Source organism: Chlorocebus sabaeus, chromosome 20 (assembly GCF_047675955.1).
Source record: "Chlorocebus sabaeus isolate Y175 chromosome 20, mChlSab1.0.hap1, whole genome shotgun sequence".
Taxonomy (NCBI): domain Eukaryota; kingdom Metazoa; phylum Chordata; class Mammalia; order Primates; family Cercopithecidae; genus Chlorocebus; species Chlorocebus sabaeus.
In genome coordinates this window covers 120,120,576-120,138,814 of record NC_132923.1, presented here as the reverse complement: position 1 = coordinate 120,138,814, position 18,239 = coordinate 120,120,576, and the positions used below count along the sequence as shown (strand labels likewise).

Below are 18,239 nucleotides of genomic sequence, written 5' to 3'. Positions count from 1 at the left end.
CTCAGCTCTATCAGGCTTCCCAGAATTGAGGGGCATGGCGTGTTATAGGGGGCATTTCCTGGTCACATGGCCTAGCAGAGCTGGTGGCACAATTGCCCGTGTGTCCCAGGAGCCCAGCGTGGCCTCTTCTACCTGGTGGGGTGCTTGGAGATCACCCCAGTGCCTCCATTCACTCCACTGGGCCTCCAAGTGGACGGGCTGGGGAGAAGGAAAGCCAGGTTCTTCTGCTGGAGGGTGTGAGTGAAATGAGTCAGCCATGGGCAGGGTGGTCAGGGAAGGCTTCCTGGAGGCAGGTGCCTTGGAAGATGGAAGGATGTAGCTCATGGCTAGAGGAGCAGCCCCAGCATCCCCTCTGCTCCCCTCCCCTTGTCCTGAAGGGAGAAGAGCAACCTGGCTCACAGCCTGCAGGTGGCCCAGCAGCAGGCCGAGGAGCTGCGGCAGGAGCGGGAGAAGCTGCAGGCTGCCCAGGAGGAGCTGCGGCGCCAGCGGGACCGGCTGGAAGAAGAGCAGGAGGACGCGGTGCAGGATGGTGCGCGGGTGCGCCGGGAGCTTGAGCGCAGGTGAGCAGCATCTCGCCTGCCTGCCAGGGCCCTTCAGATGTGGCTCAGATCCCCTGACAGTGCCCCCGGGGGTTAGGGAGCACCCACTGGGTCCTGGGCCTCCTACCATCTGGACCCCTCTGATGTCGGGTTAGCAGACCCATTTCAGGAAATTGAGGCTCAGGGAGGTGTCGTCACTTACCTGGGATCAGAGAACTAGTTAAAAGGTAGAACTTGGATGATAATAACAACAATAATTAAAATAACAGTAGTAATATTAACAATAGTATTTTTAAAATTTAGTTATGATCATAACAATATCCTTACTAATTTCACTAAGTACCAGATACCATTTTAAGCAATTCAGTTCTCATTCAACTCTATGATAACTCTGTGTCGTAGAAGCTGTTATCTCCATTTTGTGGATGGTAAACTGAGGCACAGAGAAGCCATGTTCCTTGCCCCAGGTCACACAGCTAGTTAGCAGAAGAGCCAGGATTTGAACCCAGGCATTCTGCCTTCAGAGTTAACCTCTTCCCCACTGCGCTGTTTACCTCTCTGGGACGCAATCGATGATGATGTTTAGTAGACTGTGGTGGTGCATGTTATTCTTGTTTCTGAAGGCCCTTGGGGAGATGTATCAGGCACCATTTTAAGCACATGTGAGGTCTGTATCCTTAAAACAGGCAAGGCATGGTGGCTCACATCTGTAATTCCGGCACTTTGGGAGGCCAAGGCAGGGGAATCACCTGAGGTCAGGAGTTCGAGACCAGCCCGACCAACATGGGGAAACCCCGTCTCTACTAAAACTACAAAATTAGCCAGGCATGGTGGCGGGCACCTGTAATCCCAGCTACTCAGAAGGCTGAGGCAGGAGAATTGCTTGAACCCGAGATCGCACCGCTGTACTCCAGCCTGGGTAACAGAGCAAGACTGTCTCAAAAAAACAATGTCACGAGGCAAGTGTTACCTCGTTTTGCAGATGTGAAAACAGAGGCCCAGGGTCATGCAGCTAAGTGTAGTGGGCTTGGTTGGCCTGTGGGTCAGACTCTTTCTCTCCAAACTCCTGCCTCAGGCCTGGTCCCTGGCCCAGCATCTTGCTGGCTACAGGAGGTTCAGGGCAGGAAAGTGATGTGGGCCACCCACCCGCCCTCTGTCCCGCAGCCATAGACAGCTAGAGCAGCTGGAAGGGAAGCGCTCAGTCCTGGCCAAGGAGCTGGTGGAGGTGAGGGAGGCGCTGAGCCGCGCCACGCTGCAGCGGGACATGCTGCAGGCCGAGAAGGCCGAGGTGGCTGAGGCGCTGACCAAGGTGGGTCCCTGTTTGCTGCACAACCATAAACCTACCTCTGACCCCCAGCCTCAAGACGTCTCGCTCTGGCATGGACTGGTCCCAGTGTCAGGCAGACCTCTGAGCCTGGTCACAGACTGACCCCTTCCTTCTGGATACAGGCTGATCTTTGTCGCAGGCCACAGACCTCTGGACCTCTGGTTCCAGTTATAAGTGGACTGACCTCTCTTGATAGCCATATCCCTGCTCTTCTGGATGCTCCTGGGGGCAGTGCCTAAAGCTCAGGGTCATCCAGTGCCTGAGACTCAGCTCCTGGGGTCTGAGAGTTGGGGCCACAGCCCAGAGAGTCCTTGGCGGGGGGGCTGGCCTTGTTCACTGCAGCCTGGGCTCTGAGCAGTGCTATCCCTAGACCGTACTCAGGGGATCCTCTGAACTCTGGTCCTGCCCTGCAGCTTGAGCTATTTTTGCACAGCTCTGTGGTGTGTGGCTTTTAAATGGCTCCATAAGCAGCGGGCTTTCTGTGGTGATTTTTTTTTCCATCTCACACTATGTCCCCTCCTTGTCTCCCCTCCCCTGTCTCCGAGGGTCCATCTCTCTGGGTCTCTTCTTGTCTCTCCTCACCTCCTCCGGACCTTTCTGCGTTTCCTCATCTCTGAGGGCCTGACTCTGCAGGCTGAGGCTGGCCGCGTGGAGCTCGAGCTCTCCATGACCAAGCTGAGGGCAGAGGAGGCCTCCCTGCAGGACTCCCTGTCCAAGCTGAGCGCACTCAACGAGAGCCTTGCTCAGGACAAGCTGGATCTGAACCGCCTTGTTGCCCAGGTACGCTGTGCACCTGCGGGCCCACTGCCTTGCCACCCATCCTCCCCACTCAGTGAGGCATCCCAGGCCCAGCCCTCCACCTGTCTTGGCCGCTGCCTCCTTTTTTGTCTCTGGTTCTCTCTCTGTCTCCGTCTGTCTGTCTATCTTCTCTAGGTGTCAAAGCACAGAAGCTCCATGGGCCCTCATCTCCCCCTCCCCAGTGTCCCACACACCCAAGGGCACTGTCCTTTATTCCCTTGGAGCCTCCCCTGGGCTATTGTGGGTGGTGGGTGGGTGGAGAAGGCATCCTCGTCCTGGGAGGGGCACCCTGCTCATGAGGCCCCACTCGTACCCGGCCTACAGCTGGAGGAAGAAAAGGCCGCCCTGCAGGGCCAGCAGCGGCAGGCAGAGCAGGAGGCCACAGTGGCGCGGGAAGAGCAGGAGCGGCTGGAGGAGCTGCGGTTGGAGCAGGAGGTGGCAAGGCAGGGCCTGGAGGGCTCCTTACGAGTGGCGGAGCAGGCCCAGGAGGCGCTGGAGCAGCAACTCCCCACGCTGCGCCATGAGCGCAGCCGGCTGCAGGAGCAGCTAGCGCAGGTGGGCCAAGCCGTGTGTGGGGGCGGTGTGGAGAGCATGTGGGGCAGGCCGGGCTCCCAGCCCCCTGCATCCAGTCCTGGGTTAAGTCACAGGCTCTGGAGCCTGCTTCTGGGTTAAATCCAGCCCCACTTCTGCTAGCTGGGGACCTTGGACAAGCTGCCCAACCTCCCCATACCTCAGTTGCCCCATCTATAACATGGGGCTAGCCGGGCACAGTGGCTCACGCCTATAATCCCAGCACTTTGGGAGGGTGAGGCGGGTGGATAATGAGGTCAGGAGATCAAGACCATCCTGGCTAACACAGTGAAACCCTATCTCTACAAAAAATTAGCTGGGCATGGTGTCTGGCGCCTATAGTCCCAGTTGCTCGGGAGGCTGAGGCAGGAGAATCGCTTGAACCTGGGAGGCAGAGGTTGCAGTGAGCTGAGATGGTGCCACTGCACTCCAACCTGGGCAACAGAGTGAGACTCCGTCTCAAAATAATAATGATGATGATAATAATAATGATACAGATTAATAAGAGGTCAAGACTTTTAGAATTGGAATCTTAGACTTTTGGGAACATCACATCTGGAAGAGACCTTAGGATTTCAAGTATCCAAGGACCTTCATGCAGTGTCTATCCTGGAGCCCCTGGGTTTCTGGGAGGGGCCTCTAGAGGATGGGGCAGGGGATGCAAGGAGCAGGGTGTAGGCCTCCACCTTGAGGCCTGCTGAGCAGCTGCACTTGTGTCTGTTTTCTATATTCAACTTCTCTGCAAGTTTAGCATAATACAAGGGTTCTGTTACTTGTTAGTCCCAAAGCTGAGTGAGGGCCCTCGTTTGTTTTTGGTTTTGTTTTTTTTCTTTTTTTGAGACAGAGTCTTGCTGTGTTGCCCAGGCTGGAGTGCAGTGACGTGATCTGGGTTCACTGCAACCTCCGCCTCTGGGATTTAAGCTGTTCTCCTGCCTCAGCGTCCCAAGTAGCAGGGACTATAGGCGTGCACCACCATGCCCAGCTAATTTTTGTATTTTTAGTAGAGAGAGGGTTTCACCATGTTGGCCAGGCTGGTCTTGAACTCCTGACCTCAAGTGATCCACCAGCAAAAGTGCTGAGATTATAGGCGTGCACCACCGTGCCTGGCCAGGCCCTCGTTTTTGTACACACATGCACTGCAGATCTAGAGAAGGTCATGACTTGCCCAAGTACATATAGCACATGAGGGCAGACCCTGGGCTCGAACCCAGGCCTTCTGCCAGGACTGGGTTAGGCCCAGAGTTGGGGTGCTGCACAACGAACAAGCTGGGGCATGCCGAGAGTGCTGCTCAGTCTCTGGGTGGGGGCCAGCTCTCCCGGCAGCTGAGCGGGCGGGAGCAGGAGCTGGAGCAGGCCCGGCGGGAGGCCCAGCGGCAGGTGGAGGCGCTGGAGCGAGCGGCCCGGGAGAAGGAGGCGCTAGCCAAGGAGCGCGCTGGCCTGGCTGTGCAGCTGGCGGCTGCGGAGCGTGAAGGCAGGACCCTGTCAGAGGAGGCCACGCGCCTGCGGTAAGGCCTTGGGCTCTTCCCAACCCGCCTTGGGGGGTCCTCCTGGGGCCACACCATGACCAGCCACACCCAGGCATGGGCCCCCAGGGGCAGTTACTAAGGAGTCTGGCTTGCCAACACATCCTAGCTGTGGCTCAGGCTTCCCCAGGGAGTGTGGACCTGGCCGGGCAGGTAGGTTGGCACTTGGCCCATGCCTGGCCACTCCCTGAGATCCACAGTTTCCTGGGGCCAGGGAGGCTGAGTCCCAGGGCCTCAGGGACTGTATGTGCTGCAGCTTGGAGAAGGAAGCCCTGGAGGGCAGCCTGTTTGAGGTGCAGCGGCAGCTGGCCCAGCTTGAGGCCCGCCGGGAGCATCTGGAAGCCGAGGGGCAGGCCCTGCTGCTGGCCAAGGAGACCCTTACTGGTACGAGGGGCTGGGGACTTGGGGGGAACACCAGGCTCCAGCCCAGACTGCAACCTCCCAGGGTCTGGGGTCTCACGGAAGTTGGGAGCACTGGAGTAGGAGTCTGGCTAGTCTGGGTTCTAGTCCTGTGCCACCACTTAGACCTGACCTTCCCTTGAGTAAGCCCCTTTCCTCTCTGGGCTGCAGATTCCTCATCTCATTATTAGAGGTGTCAGTGCCCACTTTCTAAGCCTATTGCCAGGATGACGTGGGAAAAGCGTGTAAGGCTGTGTGGCATGGTGCCTGGCTGAGTCAACGGTAACTGCAATTCATCCCTCATCAGGCCTGTTAAAAAGTCTGAGTTCTCTGTGGTTTTCAGATGACTCTCTTGGCCCCAAAATCCCAGCCCTGCTTCCCTACACCGTTCCTCATCCAGTGTCTGAACTCAGGGCTTCTTTCTGCTCACCTAACATTAACTAAGCACCTACTTGGGTCATGGAAATTAATTTTCCTGTCCTTGTACACCTGAGCCAGACAGAACCAGGAAGGGAGATGCTGGTGGGTTTCCAACCCGGGAGATGGTTTTTAGATGGTGGCTATACCATTTCCATTTCCTGTAGTCATTTCCATTAATACTGATAGTTAACGTTTGACAGATATGTTTATGTCAGTCATTAAAGGAGATGCTTTATGTGTAGCTGTGCGGCTTTGGGAAGTCGCTGCTGATTTCCTCTGAGCCTCCGTTTCATCATCTGTTAAATGGAGATGAGGATAAACTACCTAGGCATGTTATGAAGACAAAATGAAGTTATATCTAGAATACTTAGCTGGGTGCTTAACCTATAGTTAGTGTTGAGTCAGTAATAGGGTTGTTTTTTGTTTGTTTGTTTGTTTGTTTTGAGACGGAGTTTCACTCTTATCGCCCAGGCTGGATTGCAATGGCATGATCTCGGCTCACCTCAACCTCCGCGCCTCCCAGGTTCAAGCAATTCTCCTGCCACAGCCTCCCAAGTAGCTGGGATTACAGGCATGCGCCACCACACCTGGCTAATTTTGTATTTTTAGTAGAGACAGGGTTTCACCATGTTGGTCAAGCTGGTCTCGAACTGTTGACCTCAGGTGATCCACCTGCTTCGGCCTCCCAAACTACTGGGATTACAGGCATGAGCTACCGGACCCAGCCTGTTTGTTTTTTGAGACAGAGTCTCGCTCTTGTCGCCCAGGCTGGAGTGCAATGGTGCAATCTCGGCTCACTGCAACTTCTGCCTCCCTGGTTCAAGCGATTCTCCTGCCTCAACCTCCCAAGTAGCTGTAACAACATACGCCCACCACCACACCCGGCTAATTTTTGTATTTTTAGTAGAGACAGGGTTTTGCCATGTTGGCCAGGCTGGTCTCGAACTCCTGACCTCAGGTGATCCACCTGCCCCAGCCTCCCAAAGTGCTGCGATTACAGGTGTGAGCCACTGCGCCTGGCCTAGGGTTGTTATATCTTTGGCATCCTTCCCATTTGGGAGGCCTTCTCATCAGTCATTTTATGCCTTTAATGCCATTCTAGGTAGGCAGGAAAGGGGTCAGGGCCAGTGGGCCCATGTAGCAGATAGGGAAACTGAGGCCCAGAGAGGGCAAGCCAATTCTTCAAGAGGACCCAAACTAGCTGCCAGGCAGGCCCTCTGCCTCTGGGATTTTGCCCATGTGGCTCACCTGGCCTAAGTCTGCTGGCCCAAGGAAAAGTTTGAACCCAACCCTGCCCTTTCCCCCATTCCTCTTGTGCAGGGGAGTTGGCGGGCCTGCGGCAGCAAATAATAGCTACACAGGAAAAAGCCAGTCTAGACAAGGAGCTCATGGCCCAGAAGCTGGTGCAGGCTGAACGGGAAGCCCAGGCCTCTCTGCGGGAGCAGCGGGCAGCCCACGAGGAGGACTTGCAGCGACTCCAGCGCGAAAAGGTTCAGGCAGCTGGGGAGGGGTGGGCAGGCCTCAGAGCCAGTGTCTCATCGTCGTTCTTCCTCTGCCTTGGTCTCTACATCTGTGAAATGGCACTTCCTCTCTGTTGTGGAGGCCCTGGGGACAGCTGGGAGGACTTGGGGTACGGGCAGTGGGGGAGGTTGTGGTCCTTATTAGACATGCAGATTCCCAGGTCCCAAATCTGGTCCAGCCCTGGTAATCCTGATGCAGAGGGTCCACAACCACATTTGGGAAATGCTGACCTAACATACAGCAGGAAAGCACTTTCATTTGCTAAGTACTGTTTGCATATGAAGGGCCACTCAGACCTGAATATATAGAAAGGCAAGGGACCAGGGAAGTTACTAGAACACTGACTGACTCTGGGGTTACATTGCGTGGGTTTGAATGTAATCTTGGTCACTTACTGGTGATGCTACCCAAGGTGTCTGTGCCTTCATTTCTCCACCTGTAGAAATAGGGACAGGATAGTGGAAGGTATTGAGGATGAACTGAGACCATCCACATAGAGGGCTGAGCATAGTGACTGGTACTTAGCAAATGCTCCATAAGTTATTATTGCTGGCACTGGTATGCTCTCCAGAGTGGCCCTCAGGACAGGAGCCCTGGGCCACCAAATCCTAGACAGGGCTACCTCCGACAGAGGTGCAGGCTATGACTGCATGGCTCCAGGGGATGCCACACACCCTGCAGTCCCCATGGCCTTGGGTGGTTGTTATCATGCTTCTCCAGCAGGTGGCGATAAAACTCTTTTTTTCCTTTTCTTTTTTGAGATGGAGTCTCGCTCTATTGCACAGACTGGAGTGCAGTGGTGCAATCTCGGCTCACTGCAACCTCCACCTTCTGGGTTCAAGCGATTCTCCTGCCTCAGCTTCCTGACTAGCTGGGATTACACGAACGCATCACCACGCCTGGCTAATTTTTGTATTTTTAGTAGAGATGGGATTTCACCATGTTCCTCAGGCTGGTCTCAAACTTTTGACCTCGTGATCCGCCTGCCTCGGTCTCCCAAAGTGCTGGGATTACAGGCATGAGCTACAGTGAAGCTCTTAAAGAAGGGGCAGCTTGGCCGGGCGTGCTGACTCAAGCCTGTAATCCTAGCACTTTGGGAGGCCGAGGTGGGCGGATCACAAGGTCAGGAGATCGAGACCATCCTGGCTAACATGGTGAAACCCCATCTTTACTAAAATTACAAAAAATTATCTGGGCATGGTGGCATGCACCTGTAGTCCCAGCTACTCGGGAGGCTGAGGTAGAAGAATTGCTTGACCCTGGGAGGCAGAGATTGCAGTGAGCCGAGATCACGCCACAGCACTCCAGCCTGGGTGACAGAGCAAGGCTCTGTCTCAAAAAAAAAAAAAAAAAAAAAGAGGCTGGGCGCAGTGGCTCAAGCCTGTAATCCCAGCATTTTGGGAGGCCAAGGTGAGTGGATCACGAGGTCAGGAAATCGAGACCATCCTGGCTAATACGGTGAAACCCCATCTCTACTAAAAATACAAAAAAATTAGCCAGGCATGGTGGCGGGCGCCTGTAGTCCCAGCTACTCAGGAGGCCGAGGCAGGAGAATGGCGTGAACCCAGGAGGCTGAGCTTGCAGTGAGCAGAGATCACGCCACTGCACTCCAGCCTGGGCGACAGAGCAAGACTCCATCTAAAAAAAAAAAAAAAAAGAAAGAAAAAACGGCAGGCACCTGCCCCTGGGCTCCCCAAGTGGGCTGCTCTTTGCCTGTGAACTCTGCCTGCCCACCTTTCCAGTCCCCAGGGATCTAAACTCCTGTGACCTCCCCCTTGCTCTTCTTGCCCTTTGCATTGCCTGGCTTGTCCTCATTAATGTCCCCTAGTCTGTGTTCTTCTCTCCAGCTCCTCTGGCAACCCCTGACCCCATTCATTCGTCACAGCCAATCCTAACTCCCCTCCATCCCAACCCCAGTCCCTCTTCCACAGCTGTTGGAACATCCCCTAAGCTAAAAATCAGATTGCTCCTTGTCACCTTGGCTCGAGTCGTCTCTCCCACTCCCCTCACTGTCCTTAGAATCCCCGTGGCCCACACGGCCTGTCCTGGCCCGGCCACTGCCTGGGGCTCTGGCACTGTGGCTCACTGCATCCCATTTCCCTCTGCACCCTGCATCCTCTAGGCCTTTCCAGGGGCTGTGCTCTTGGCCTGGGGTTCTTTGTCTTTTCTCTCTTTACCTGGCTGACAGCTGCTTGTCCCTTCTCAGGGGATCATGTTGGGACCACCAGGCCAGCCCACTGCTGCTCCTTGGCACTTTCAGAAAACCCTGGCGTGTCTCCGTCACCCCCTTGTAGTTACCTGGTCACCCTCCCTGTCGCTGAGGGTATGGGGGCCAGGTGGCTCTTGATGCCCTGATGTCTTGGGGGTTCTGCCTGGGCCCCTCCTGGTGTGTCACACGCGTTCGGTCCTGGCCCCCTAGGAGGCAGCATGGCGGGAGCTGGAGGCCGAGCGGGCTCAGCTGCAGAGTCAGCTGCAGCGTGAGCAGGAGGAGCTGCTGGCCCGGCTGGAGGCCGAGAAGGAAGAGCTGAGTGAGGAGATTGCTACCCTGCAGCAGGAGCGCGACGAGGGCCTCCTCCTGGCTGAGAGCGAGAAGCAGCAGGTTCGTGAGCCCTGGCGTGGCCTCTGCTGCTCTCTGAGCTGCTCCTGTTCTGGGGTGGACCCTGCTCCGCCACATGGCAGCTAAGAGCCCTGGGGCAGGCCACTGCCCTCTTGGGGTCCTCTGTTTCCTCACCTGCAGGACGGGAGGATTAGAAGAGGGTTCGTGAGGCCTTGCTGTGCTCCATGCCTGGTACACAGTGAGCACTCACTGAGTGACAGTGACAGTTGTGACACCAGGAAAGCTGTTCTGTATTCTCCCATGCCTCGTCCCACCCAGGCCGGGCATGGATCCTCAGGGCTGCCTTCTGAGCAGTCCCCACGATGCCCACAGGCATCAGCTGATCCATCCCCACAAATAACAAGTCCCTAACTTTCCTACAACGTAACGGAGACAGGGCAGACTGCGCCCATCTCCTCTCCTCACTAGCTGTGTACCTGGGTGAGTCGCTCTGCCTCCTTGAGTCTAGTTTGCTCGTCTGTAAAATGGGTAGAATGAAAGACTCTGCTGTCAGGGTGCTGTGGTGGGTCAGTGAGCTCTATGAGTGGTATCCATGTCCAGGATTCTTGTGACTGCCCTTGTGCCCTCTTCCAGGGCTGCACATCTGCCCTGGGTCCACCTGCGGTGGCACACTCAGGCCTCTAAGCCCCCAGTGGGCACATTTCCTAGGCAGGAAGAAGCCTGAGCATGTCCCCAGGACCAGCCCATCCCCCAAGCCCTTTGTCCCCTGCCTTTGCCCAGGCCTTGTCTCTGAAGGAGTCTGAGAAGACGGCGCTGTCAGAGAAGTTGATGGGTACACGGCACAGCCTGGCCACCATCTCCCTGGAGATGGAGCGGCAGAAACGAGATGCCCAGAGCCGGCAGGAGCAGGACCGGGTAGGGCGGGCTGGGCAGCTGGGCTGCCGTCTCATAGAGAGGCACATCCCTGGCTGAGGAGGCCCCACCACGGGGAGGCATGGCCCTGTCCTGGAGAAGCTTCCAGGCTGTGGGAGAGGAGGTTTAGCCCTTCCTTTGGGAGCCCCCATCTGAGGGAGGTGGCTCACCCCTGCCCTGATGAATCCTTTGGGCCTGAGGGAGAGCCTGGCTACACGGGCAGCACTCACTATGCATCCAGGGGTCGGCAGAGGGTCCGGCAGGCCAGCGGGAGGGGCCGTGTTTAGAGCTGAAAGTGGATAGTGCACCAAGCAGGTTGGGAGCAGCCAGGGCCTGGGGACACAGCAGGACCGAGTCTGAGGAGCCCCTCTGTCCCAGAGCACCGTGAACGCTCTGACGTCCGAGCTGCGGGACCTACGGGCCCAGCTGGAGGAGGCTGCTGCAGCCCACGCCCAGGAGGTGAGGAGGCTGCAAGAGCAGGCCCGAGACCTGGGCAAGCAGCGGGACTCCTGTCTTCGTGAGGTGAGCAGTCGCCCCCTCTTCTGAGCAGCATACCCTAAATGGCGCTGTGTGCCTGGGGGCCTAGTTCCCCAGGGCCCCGGAAGAGTATAAGATTCCTCCCTGCATGTGAGGACCAATGAACAGCACTTAGAAAGGAGGCAGCAAGCATTGTGAAGCGCCTGTTGTGTACAGGTGGGATTTAGCAAGCATTGTGAAGCGCCTGTTGTGTACAGGTGGGATTTAGCAAGCATTGTGAAGCGCCTGTTGTGTACAGGTGGGATTTAGCAAGCATTGTGAAGCGCCTGTTGTGTACAGGTGGGATTTAGCAAGCATTGTGAAGCGCCTGTTGTGTACAGGTGGGGTTTAGCAAGCATTGTGAAGCGCCTGTTGTGTACAGGTGGGGTTTAGCAAGCATTGTGAAGCGCCTGTTGTATACAGGTGGGATTTAGCAAACATTGTGAAGCACCTGTTGTGTGCAGGTGGAATTTAGCAAGCATTGTGAAGCGCCTGTTGTGTACAGGTGGGATTTGGCCTCAAGGAGGGGTGAGTCGGGTCTCTGCCCTCTTGGTGTACTCAGGACAGTCCTGACTGATGGTGACTTCAGGTGAAAACATTACTGATTGCAGCACGCCTTGCTCAAATGATAACTCACAGCCTGCGGTCTCAGCACTCCAGAGGGATGGGGCAGACTCCCTGGGGCCAGGGATCTGGGGTACAAGACCCAGCTTGAGGGGTGGTCCCTGACCGCTGGCCTGGGGACACCTGCTGTGCTCACAGGCAGAAGAACTTCGGACCCAGCTGCGTCTGCTGGAGGATGCCCGTGATGGGCTGCGGCGGGAGCTGCTGGAGGCCCAGCGCAAGCTGCGTGAGAGCCAGGAGGGCCGGGAGGTGCAGCGCCAGGAGGCAGGCGAGCTGCGGCGCAGCCTGGGCGAGGGCGCCAAGGAGCGCGAGGCCCTGCGGCGCTCCAACGAGGAGCTTCGGGCCGCTGTGAAGAAGGCAGAAAGCGAGCGCATCAGGTGGGGCGTCACAGGGGGACCAGCCCTGAGTTCTCATGGAATCCCATCCCTGAAATCTAACTTCAGCCCCAAGGTTCTGGGGAAATTGCCCAGATACGGATCCTCTGTCTCCTAAGCAGAGCCTGGCACCTGGCTCATTTTAGGAAGGTTTCCTCCCTGTTGATTGGGGAAAGGGGCAGAGGGGCAGCGGGCAGGGTTGGGTCCAGACTCAGACCCACCCGCCTCATCACCCTGGAAACCAGGTCCCCTTCTGGAGTCACTAGTCTACCCCTCCCAGCCGAGGGCCTGGGCCCCAGCCCTGGAGGGCTCAGCTCTTGGGAGAGGCCACATAGGCGGGCAGTGCCTGACCCACTCCAGAAACTGGAGGAGGCAGCTTTTGTGTAGAGCCACTGACTACTCCCAGGACCCAGGGCAGCCCCTGACCTCTGCCCTCTCCAGCCTGAAGCTTGCCAATGAGGACAAGGAGCAGAAGCTGGCACTCCTAGAGGAGGCACGGACAGCCGTGGGCAAGGAGGCCGGGGAGCTGCGAACTGGGCTGCAGGAGGTGGAGCGCTCGCGGCTGGAGGCTCGGCGGGAGCTGCAGGAGCTCCGGCGTCAGGTACTTTCCCTGTGCCACTCTTTGCCCCAGGGTTTGCTGTGTGTCCTAGGGCCAGTAGCTCCCCCTTTCTGGAATCATGTTTCCCTCTATGTAAAACCAGGGGCTTGAACTATGACAAGCCCTCTTACCTAACCTTGGTGTGAATGGATGGGCTTTGAGCAGTCCTTGAATCCCTGAATCTGTGCAAAAGTCTGCGTGCATTTGTGTGCACGCTCAGGCTCACATTTCTCCAAGGTGAGGAGCTGGTGTCCTTGTCTAGTTCTCAGAGGAATCTGCGAACAACAAAAGGTACACATTTCGTGAACTAGGTCAGAGGTTGGCAAATAGTTTTTTGTAAAGAGCCCAAATGGTAAATATTTCCGGCTTTACCGGCCACACAGTCTCTGTTGCAGCTACTTGGCTCTGCCGGGGTAGTGAGAAAGCAGCCCCAAACAGCTCATGAACGGAGGGGTGTGGGTTCCAGTCACACTTTGTTTAGGGACACTGAAATGTGAATTTTCTGTCATTTTCATGTGTCAAGAAATATCGTTCTTCCTTTAGAAATGATCCATTTTCAACGATTTAAAAATGTAAAAAAAAAAAAAAAAAATCCTTAGCTCAGACCCTTATAGAAACAGGAGACTGGCCGAATTTGGCCTGTGGGCTGTAGTTTGCTGACGTGTGAATTAGATGATCTCCAAACTCATCAAGAGCAGCGTGCATTGAAGAAGCACCTGCTGTCCTCACCCAGAGATATCACAACCAGGCCAGGTGCAGTGGCTCATGCCTGTAATGCCAGCACTTTGGGAGGCAGAGGCCAGTGGATTGCTTGAGCCCAGGAGTTTGAGACCAGCCTGGGCAACATGGTGAAAACCTGTCTCTACTAAAAATGCAAAAAATTACCCAGCTGTGGTGGCTCATGCCTTTAATCTTATCCTTCAGGAGGCAAAGACGGGAGGATTGCTTGAGCCTAGGAGTTCAAGACCAACCCAGGCAACATAGTGAGAACCAGTCTCTACAAAAAATTTTAAAAATAGCTAGTTGTCGTGGCACGCTCCTGGAGTCCCAGCTACTTGGGAGGCTGAGGTGGGAGTATCCCTTGAGCCCAGGAAGTCAAGGCTGCAGTGAGCTGTGATCACATCACTGCACTCCAGCCTGGGCGACAAAGCAAGACCCTGTCTCTTAAAAAGTTTTTAAAATTTTTATTTTTATTTTATTTATTTATTTACTTTTTGAGACGGAGTCTCAACTCTTGTTGCCCAAGCTGGAGTACAATGACGCGATCTTGGCTCACTGCAACCTCTACCTCCCAGGTTCAAGTAATTCTCCTGCCTCAGTCTCCCGAGTAGCTGGGATTATGGATGCCCGCCACCACGCCTGGCTAAGTTTTTTGTATTTTTAGTAGAGACGGGGTTTCACTGTGTTGGCCAGGCCGATCTCGAACTCCTGGGCTCAAGCAATCCACTGTCCTCTGCCTCCCAAAGTGCTGGGATTACAGGCGTGAGCCACCGCACCCGGCCACAAATTTTTGCTGGGGTTACAGGCGTGAGCCACACGCCTGGCCCCCCCCAAATTTTTTTAAAAAACTTTGTGGCCTGGCGCCAGGCGCGGTGGCTCAAGCCTGTAATCCCAGCACTTTAGGAGGCCAAGACAGGTGGATCACCTAACATCAGGAGATCAAGACCATCCTGGCCAATACGGTGAAACCCCGTCTCTACTAAAAATACAAAAAAATTAGCCGGGCATGGTGTCGGGTGCTTGTAGTCCCAGCTACTCTGGAGACTGAGGCAGGAGAATGGCATGAATCCAGGAGGCGGAGCTTCTAGTGAGCGGAGATCGCGCCACTGCACTCCAGCCTGGGTGACTGAGCGAGACTCTGTCTCAAGAAAAGAAAAAAACAATTTGTTTTTAGTTACAAAAAGGAGATATCACAACCGGATAGCCAGAGATATTCTGATACTCTGATAGCCAGAGATACCACAGCCCCCTTCACCCAGGCCCCTTCCTGAGAAACCACAAGACTCCCTGAAAGGAGCTTGCGTTTGCACGCCAGGTTTTGCTGGGCGTGTTTCATGCTATGGCATCTCCTGTTACCCTTGCTGTAGCACATGGGGTAGGTAGGCAGTACCCCCACCTGCTCCTGTGGGGAAATGGGGGCTTAGAACGTTGCAGTTGTCTCAGATCGAATCCCAGTCTGGTGTGTGTGAGCTCTGTGAGTTTGGGCAGGTTACTTTGACACTCTGAGGCTCAGTTTTCTCATCTGTTAAATAGGAATAATGTTACTACCTCCCTCATATAGCACTGTACGAAGATTAAATGAGTTAATGTAACTGAAGTGCTTAGAACAGGACTGGACACATGGTAAGCGCTTCAAACATGTTCATCACCATTGTAGAGATGAAAGATAACCCAGGGAGCTATGGTTTCTGCCTGTGAACTCGTGGTCTGCTAAGGGCTGAGCCCTCCTTCTACTATACCAATCCCCTCATGAAAGGTCATTTTGGCCCACTGATTAAATGATAGACAGGCCACTGGTGCCCAAGTGCCTGGCATCGCCTGAGCTCGGTGTGGTTATCTAGGGGCCAGCTCCCAGTGGATATGGGGTGGTATTCGATATAGGTGTCCCTAGAGCAGTAGGTCCCAAGTGGCCTTGGGCCAGGACTGGGAGGGCACAGGGGCAGAACTGAACCCGCTGCCGTTCCCGCTCTCTCACAGATGAAGATGCTGGACAGTGAGAACACCAGACTGGGCCGGGAGCTGGCGGAGCTGCAGGGCCGCCTGGCGCTGGGCGAGCGGGCAGAGAAGGAGAGCCGGCGGGAGACCCTGGGCCTCCGGCAGAGGCTGCTGAAGGGCGAGGCCAGCCTGGAGGTGATGCGGCAGGAGGTAACTGAGCAGGCGGGTGGGCTGGTGCATCTTTCCTCCCTCCAGCAGGAAGCAGGTAGGCACCCCAGTGCTGGGACCATTCTGAAAGGCCACTCCCTAGGGCTCGTTCCTTCCCCCACTCCTTGTGACCCTTCCCAAGTTATAATAACAGCCCAAAGAACAGTGGGTCTACTGTATGCCGCCACAAAATGGGCAGGGAGAGGCCCTGTAAATACGACCTTGTTTGACTCTTCCAGCAGCCCCATGGGGTAGATACCGTTAGCCCCATTTTTATTTTTACTTTTTTTTTTTGAAATGGAATCTCACTCTGTCGCCCAGGCTGGAGTGCACTGGCGCGATCTTGGTTCACTGCAACCTCTGCCTCCTGGATTCAAGCGATTCTCCTGCCTCAGCCTCCCGAGTAGCTGGGATTACAGGTGCTCACCACTACACCCAGCTAATTTTTTTTGTATTTTTAGTAGAGACAGGATTTCACCATGTTGGTCAGGCTCATCTCAAACTCTGGTCCTCGGGTGATCCACGTGCCTCGGCCTCCCAAAGTGCTGGGATTACAGGTGTGAGCCACCACGCCCGTCCTACCATTAGCCGCATTTTACAGAACCCTCAGAGAGGTCGAGGGATCTACCCAAGGTCACACAGCCATCTAGGTCTGTCTGACTCCAAAGCCCACACTCTTCCTGCTCTGCCTTTTCCGGCTGTCTCATCGCTGTGAATCTGTTGTATGCCCCGGAGCAAGTCACTTCATCTCTGTGCCTCAGAGTGCTCATAAGAGATGGACTAGCGCAGCCGGGCATGTATGAAGGGCCCTGGCACAGGTCCTGGCAACCAGCTGCTCAGTAGATGGGGTTTCCAGTGAAATTGGTGACTGTGAGAGGTTGACTCTCTAAATGGCAGGGGTGGCTTTGTGTCTGTGTGACCCTGCATCCCATTGGTAAATGATTTTTTTTTTTTTTTTTTTGTTTCTACATCTTTATTTATTAATTTTCTTTATTAATTCAACTGTCAATGGACACTTAGGTGTTTTTTTTTTTTTTTTTTTTTTATTATTATTAAACTTCAAGTTGTAGGGTACATGTGCACAACGTGCAGGTTTGCTACATATGTATACTTGTGCCATGTTGGTGTGCTGCACCCATCAACTCGTCATTTACATCAGGTATAACTCCCAATGCAATCCCTCCCCCCCTCCCCCCTCCCCATGACAGGCCCCGGTGTGTGATGTTCCCCGGTAAATGATTTTTTAATGCATGCCCCCACTGTGTGCAGATTGATTGATAAATTATGGGCAAGGAGGGGCAATGTAGCCTAGTGGTTAAGGGAACAGCCTCTGGTCACACCTCCCTCTGGAACCAGTGGGCACTTAACCTTCCTGGCTGTTCACTGTGTTCCCAGCCTGCAGCCCCTGTGTGGTGTGCCTCCCTGCCTTCCCCCACCCCCTAGGGCTGTGAGTACATGTGATTAATAAGCTGCTGTCAAGCTATTAAAAACGTTTAAAAAACAGAAACAAAAACAGCTGGGAGCAGTGGCTCACACCTGTAATCCCAGCACTTTGGGAGGCTGAGGCTGGTGGATCACTTGAGGCCAGGATTTCGAGACCAGTCTGGCTAACATGGTGAAACCCTGTCTCTACTAAAAATACAGAAATTAGCTGGGCATGGTGGTGCTCACCTGTAATCCCAGCTACTCGGAGGCTGAGGTGGGAGGATCACTTGAACCCCCCAGGAGGCAGTTTACAGCGAGCTGAGATTGCACCACTGCACTCCAGCCTGGGTGACAGAGCTAGACTCCGTCTTCAAAAACAAACAAAAAACCCACAAAAACAACAACAAAAAAACAGCCTTTGGAGCTAGAATGCCTGGCTTTGAATCCCAGCTCTGGCAGTTTACTAACTCTGTGGTCTTGGACAAGTTACTTAGCATCTCTGTGCTTGTTTCATCTTCTGTAAAGTGAGATCAAGTCATAGAGTAGTAGAGTTAATGTTTTTTGGAAAGTTACTTAGTGTCTGGCACTGATAAGCCCTATGTATTCAAATGCTAGCTGTTATTACTAATAAACTATGGGCATTACAAGGCTTGTATAAAGAATAAAGAGATTAATTAACAAATTATAGTATTTCCTCTCACGGGGATGTTTTTGCACCTCCTGCTTGAGTGGCGAGCACTAAAGGATAAAGGGTTGTGCTGACCACACAGCCAGGGATGGTGGGCTCCAGTCTGGGCCTTAGGGGTGGGGGCCTTGCCGACCCCCACCTCCTGGCATCACTCCAGCTCCAGGTAGCCCAACGGAAGCTGCAGGAACAAGAAGGCGAGTTCCGGACCCGCGAGCGACGCCTGCTGGGCTCCCTGGAGGAGGCGCGTGGCACTGAAAAGCAGCAGCTGGACCACACCCGCGGCCTAGAGCTGAAGCTGGAGGCGACGCGGGCCGAGGCTGCAGAGCTGGGCCTGCGGCTGAGTGCAGCTGAGGGCCGGGCACAAGGCCTGGAAGCCGAGCTGGCCCGCGTGGAAGCGCAGCGGCGCGCAGCGGAGGCCCAGCTGGGTGGCCTGCGCTCGGCTCTGCGCCGGGGCCTCGGCCTCGGTCGCGCGCCCAGCCCAGCCCCGCGGCCGGTGCCCGGCTCCCCTGCCCGGGATGTACCCACAGGAGGTAAGGGCAGCGCCGCGCTGCAGGGAAGGGGGGAGGTAGGCGGGCCTCATTGAGGC

At 55.1% G+C, this 18,239-nt stretch overlaps 1 protein-coding gene across 11 annotated transcripts in view; it reads left to right on the top strand.

Moving 5' to 3' along the window:
• The window catches only part of CROCC (ciliary rootlet coiled-coil, rootletin), a 58,081-nt gene that overhangs the window by 26,307 nt on the left and 13,535 nt on the right, over positions 1-18,239 (top strand). For all 11 annotated transcript variants that reach the window (XM_073007784.1, XM_073007783.1, XM_073007782.1 and 8 more), the window contains 14 exons: positions 378-560; positions 1,704-1,848; positions 2,500-2,646; positions 2,989-3,219; positions 4,546-4,739; positions 5,014-5,141; positions 6,897-7,066; positions 9,517-9,696; positions 10,435-10,569; positions 10,945-11,088; positions 11,845-12,083; positions 12,522-12,681; positions 15,376-15,543; positions 17,811-18,183. In XM_073007784.1, the coding sequence (XP_072863885.1) occupies positions 378-560; positions 1,704-1,848; positions 2,500-2,646; positions 2,989-3,219; positions 4,546-4,739; positions 5,014-5,141; positions 6,897-7,066; positions 9,517-9,696; positions 10,435-10,569; positions 10,945-11,088; positions 11,845-12,083; positions 12,522-12,681; positions 15,376-15,543; positions 17,811-18,183 (2,597 nt within the window). The remainder of the gene's footprint in view (positions 1-377; positions 561-1,703; positions 1,849-2,499; positions 2,647-2,988; positions 3,220-4,545; positions 4,740-5,013; positions 5,142-6,896; positions 7,067-9,516; positions 9,697-10,434; positions 10,570-10,944; positions 11,089-11,844; positions 12,084-12,521; positions 12,682-15,375; positions 15,544-17,810; positions 18,184-18,239) is intronic.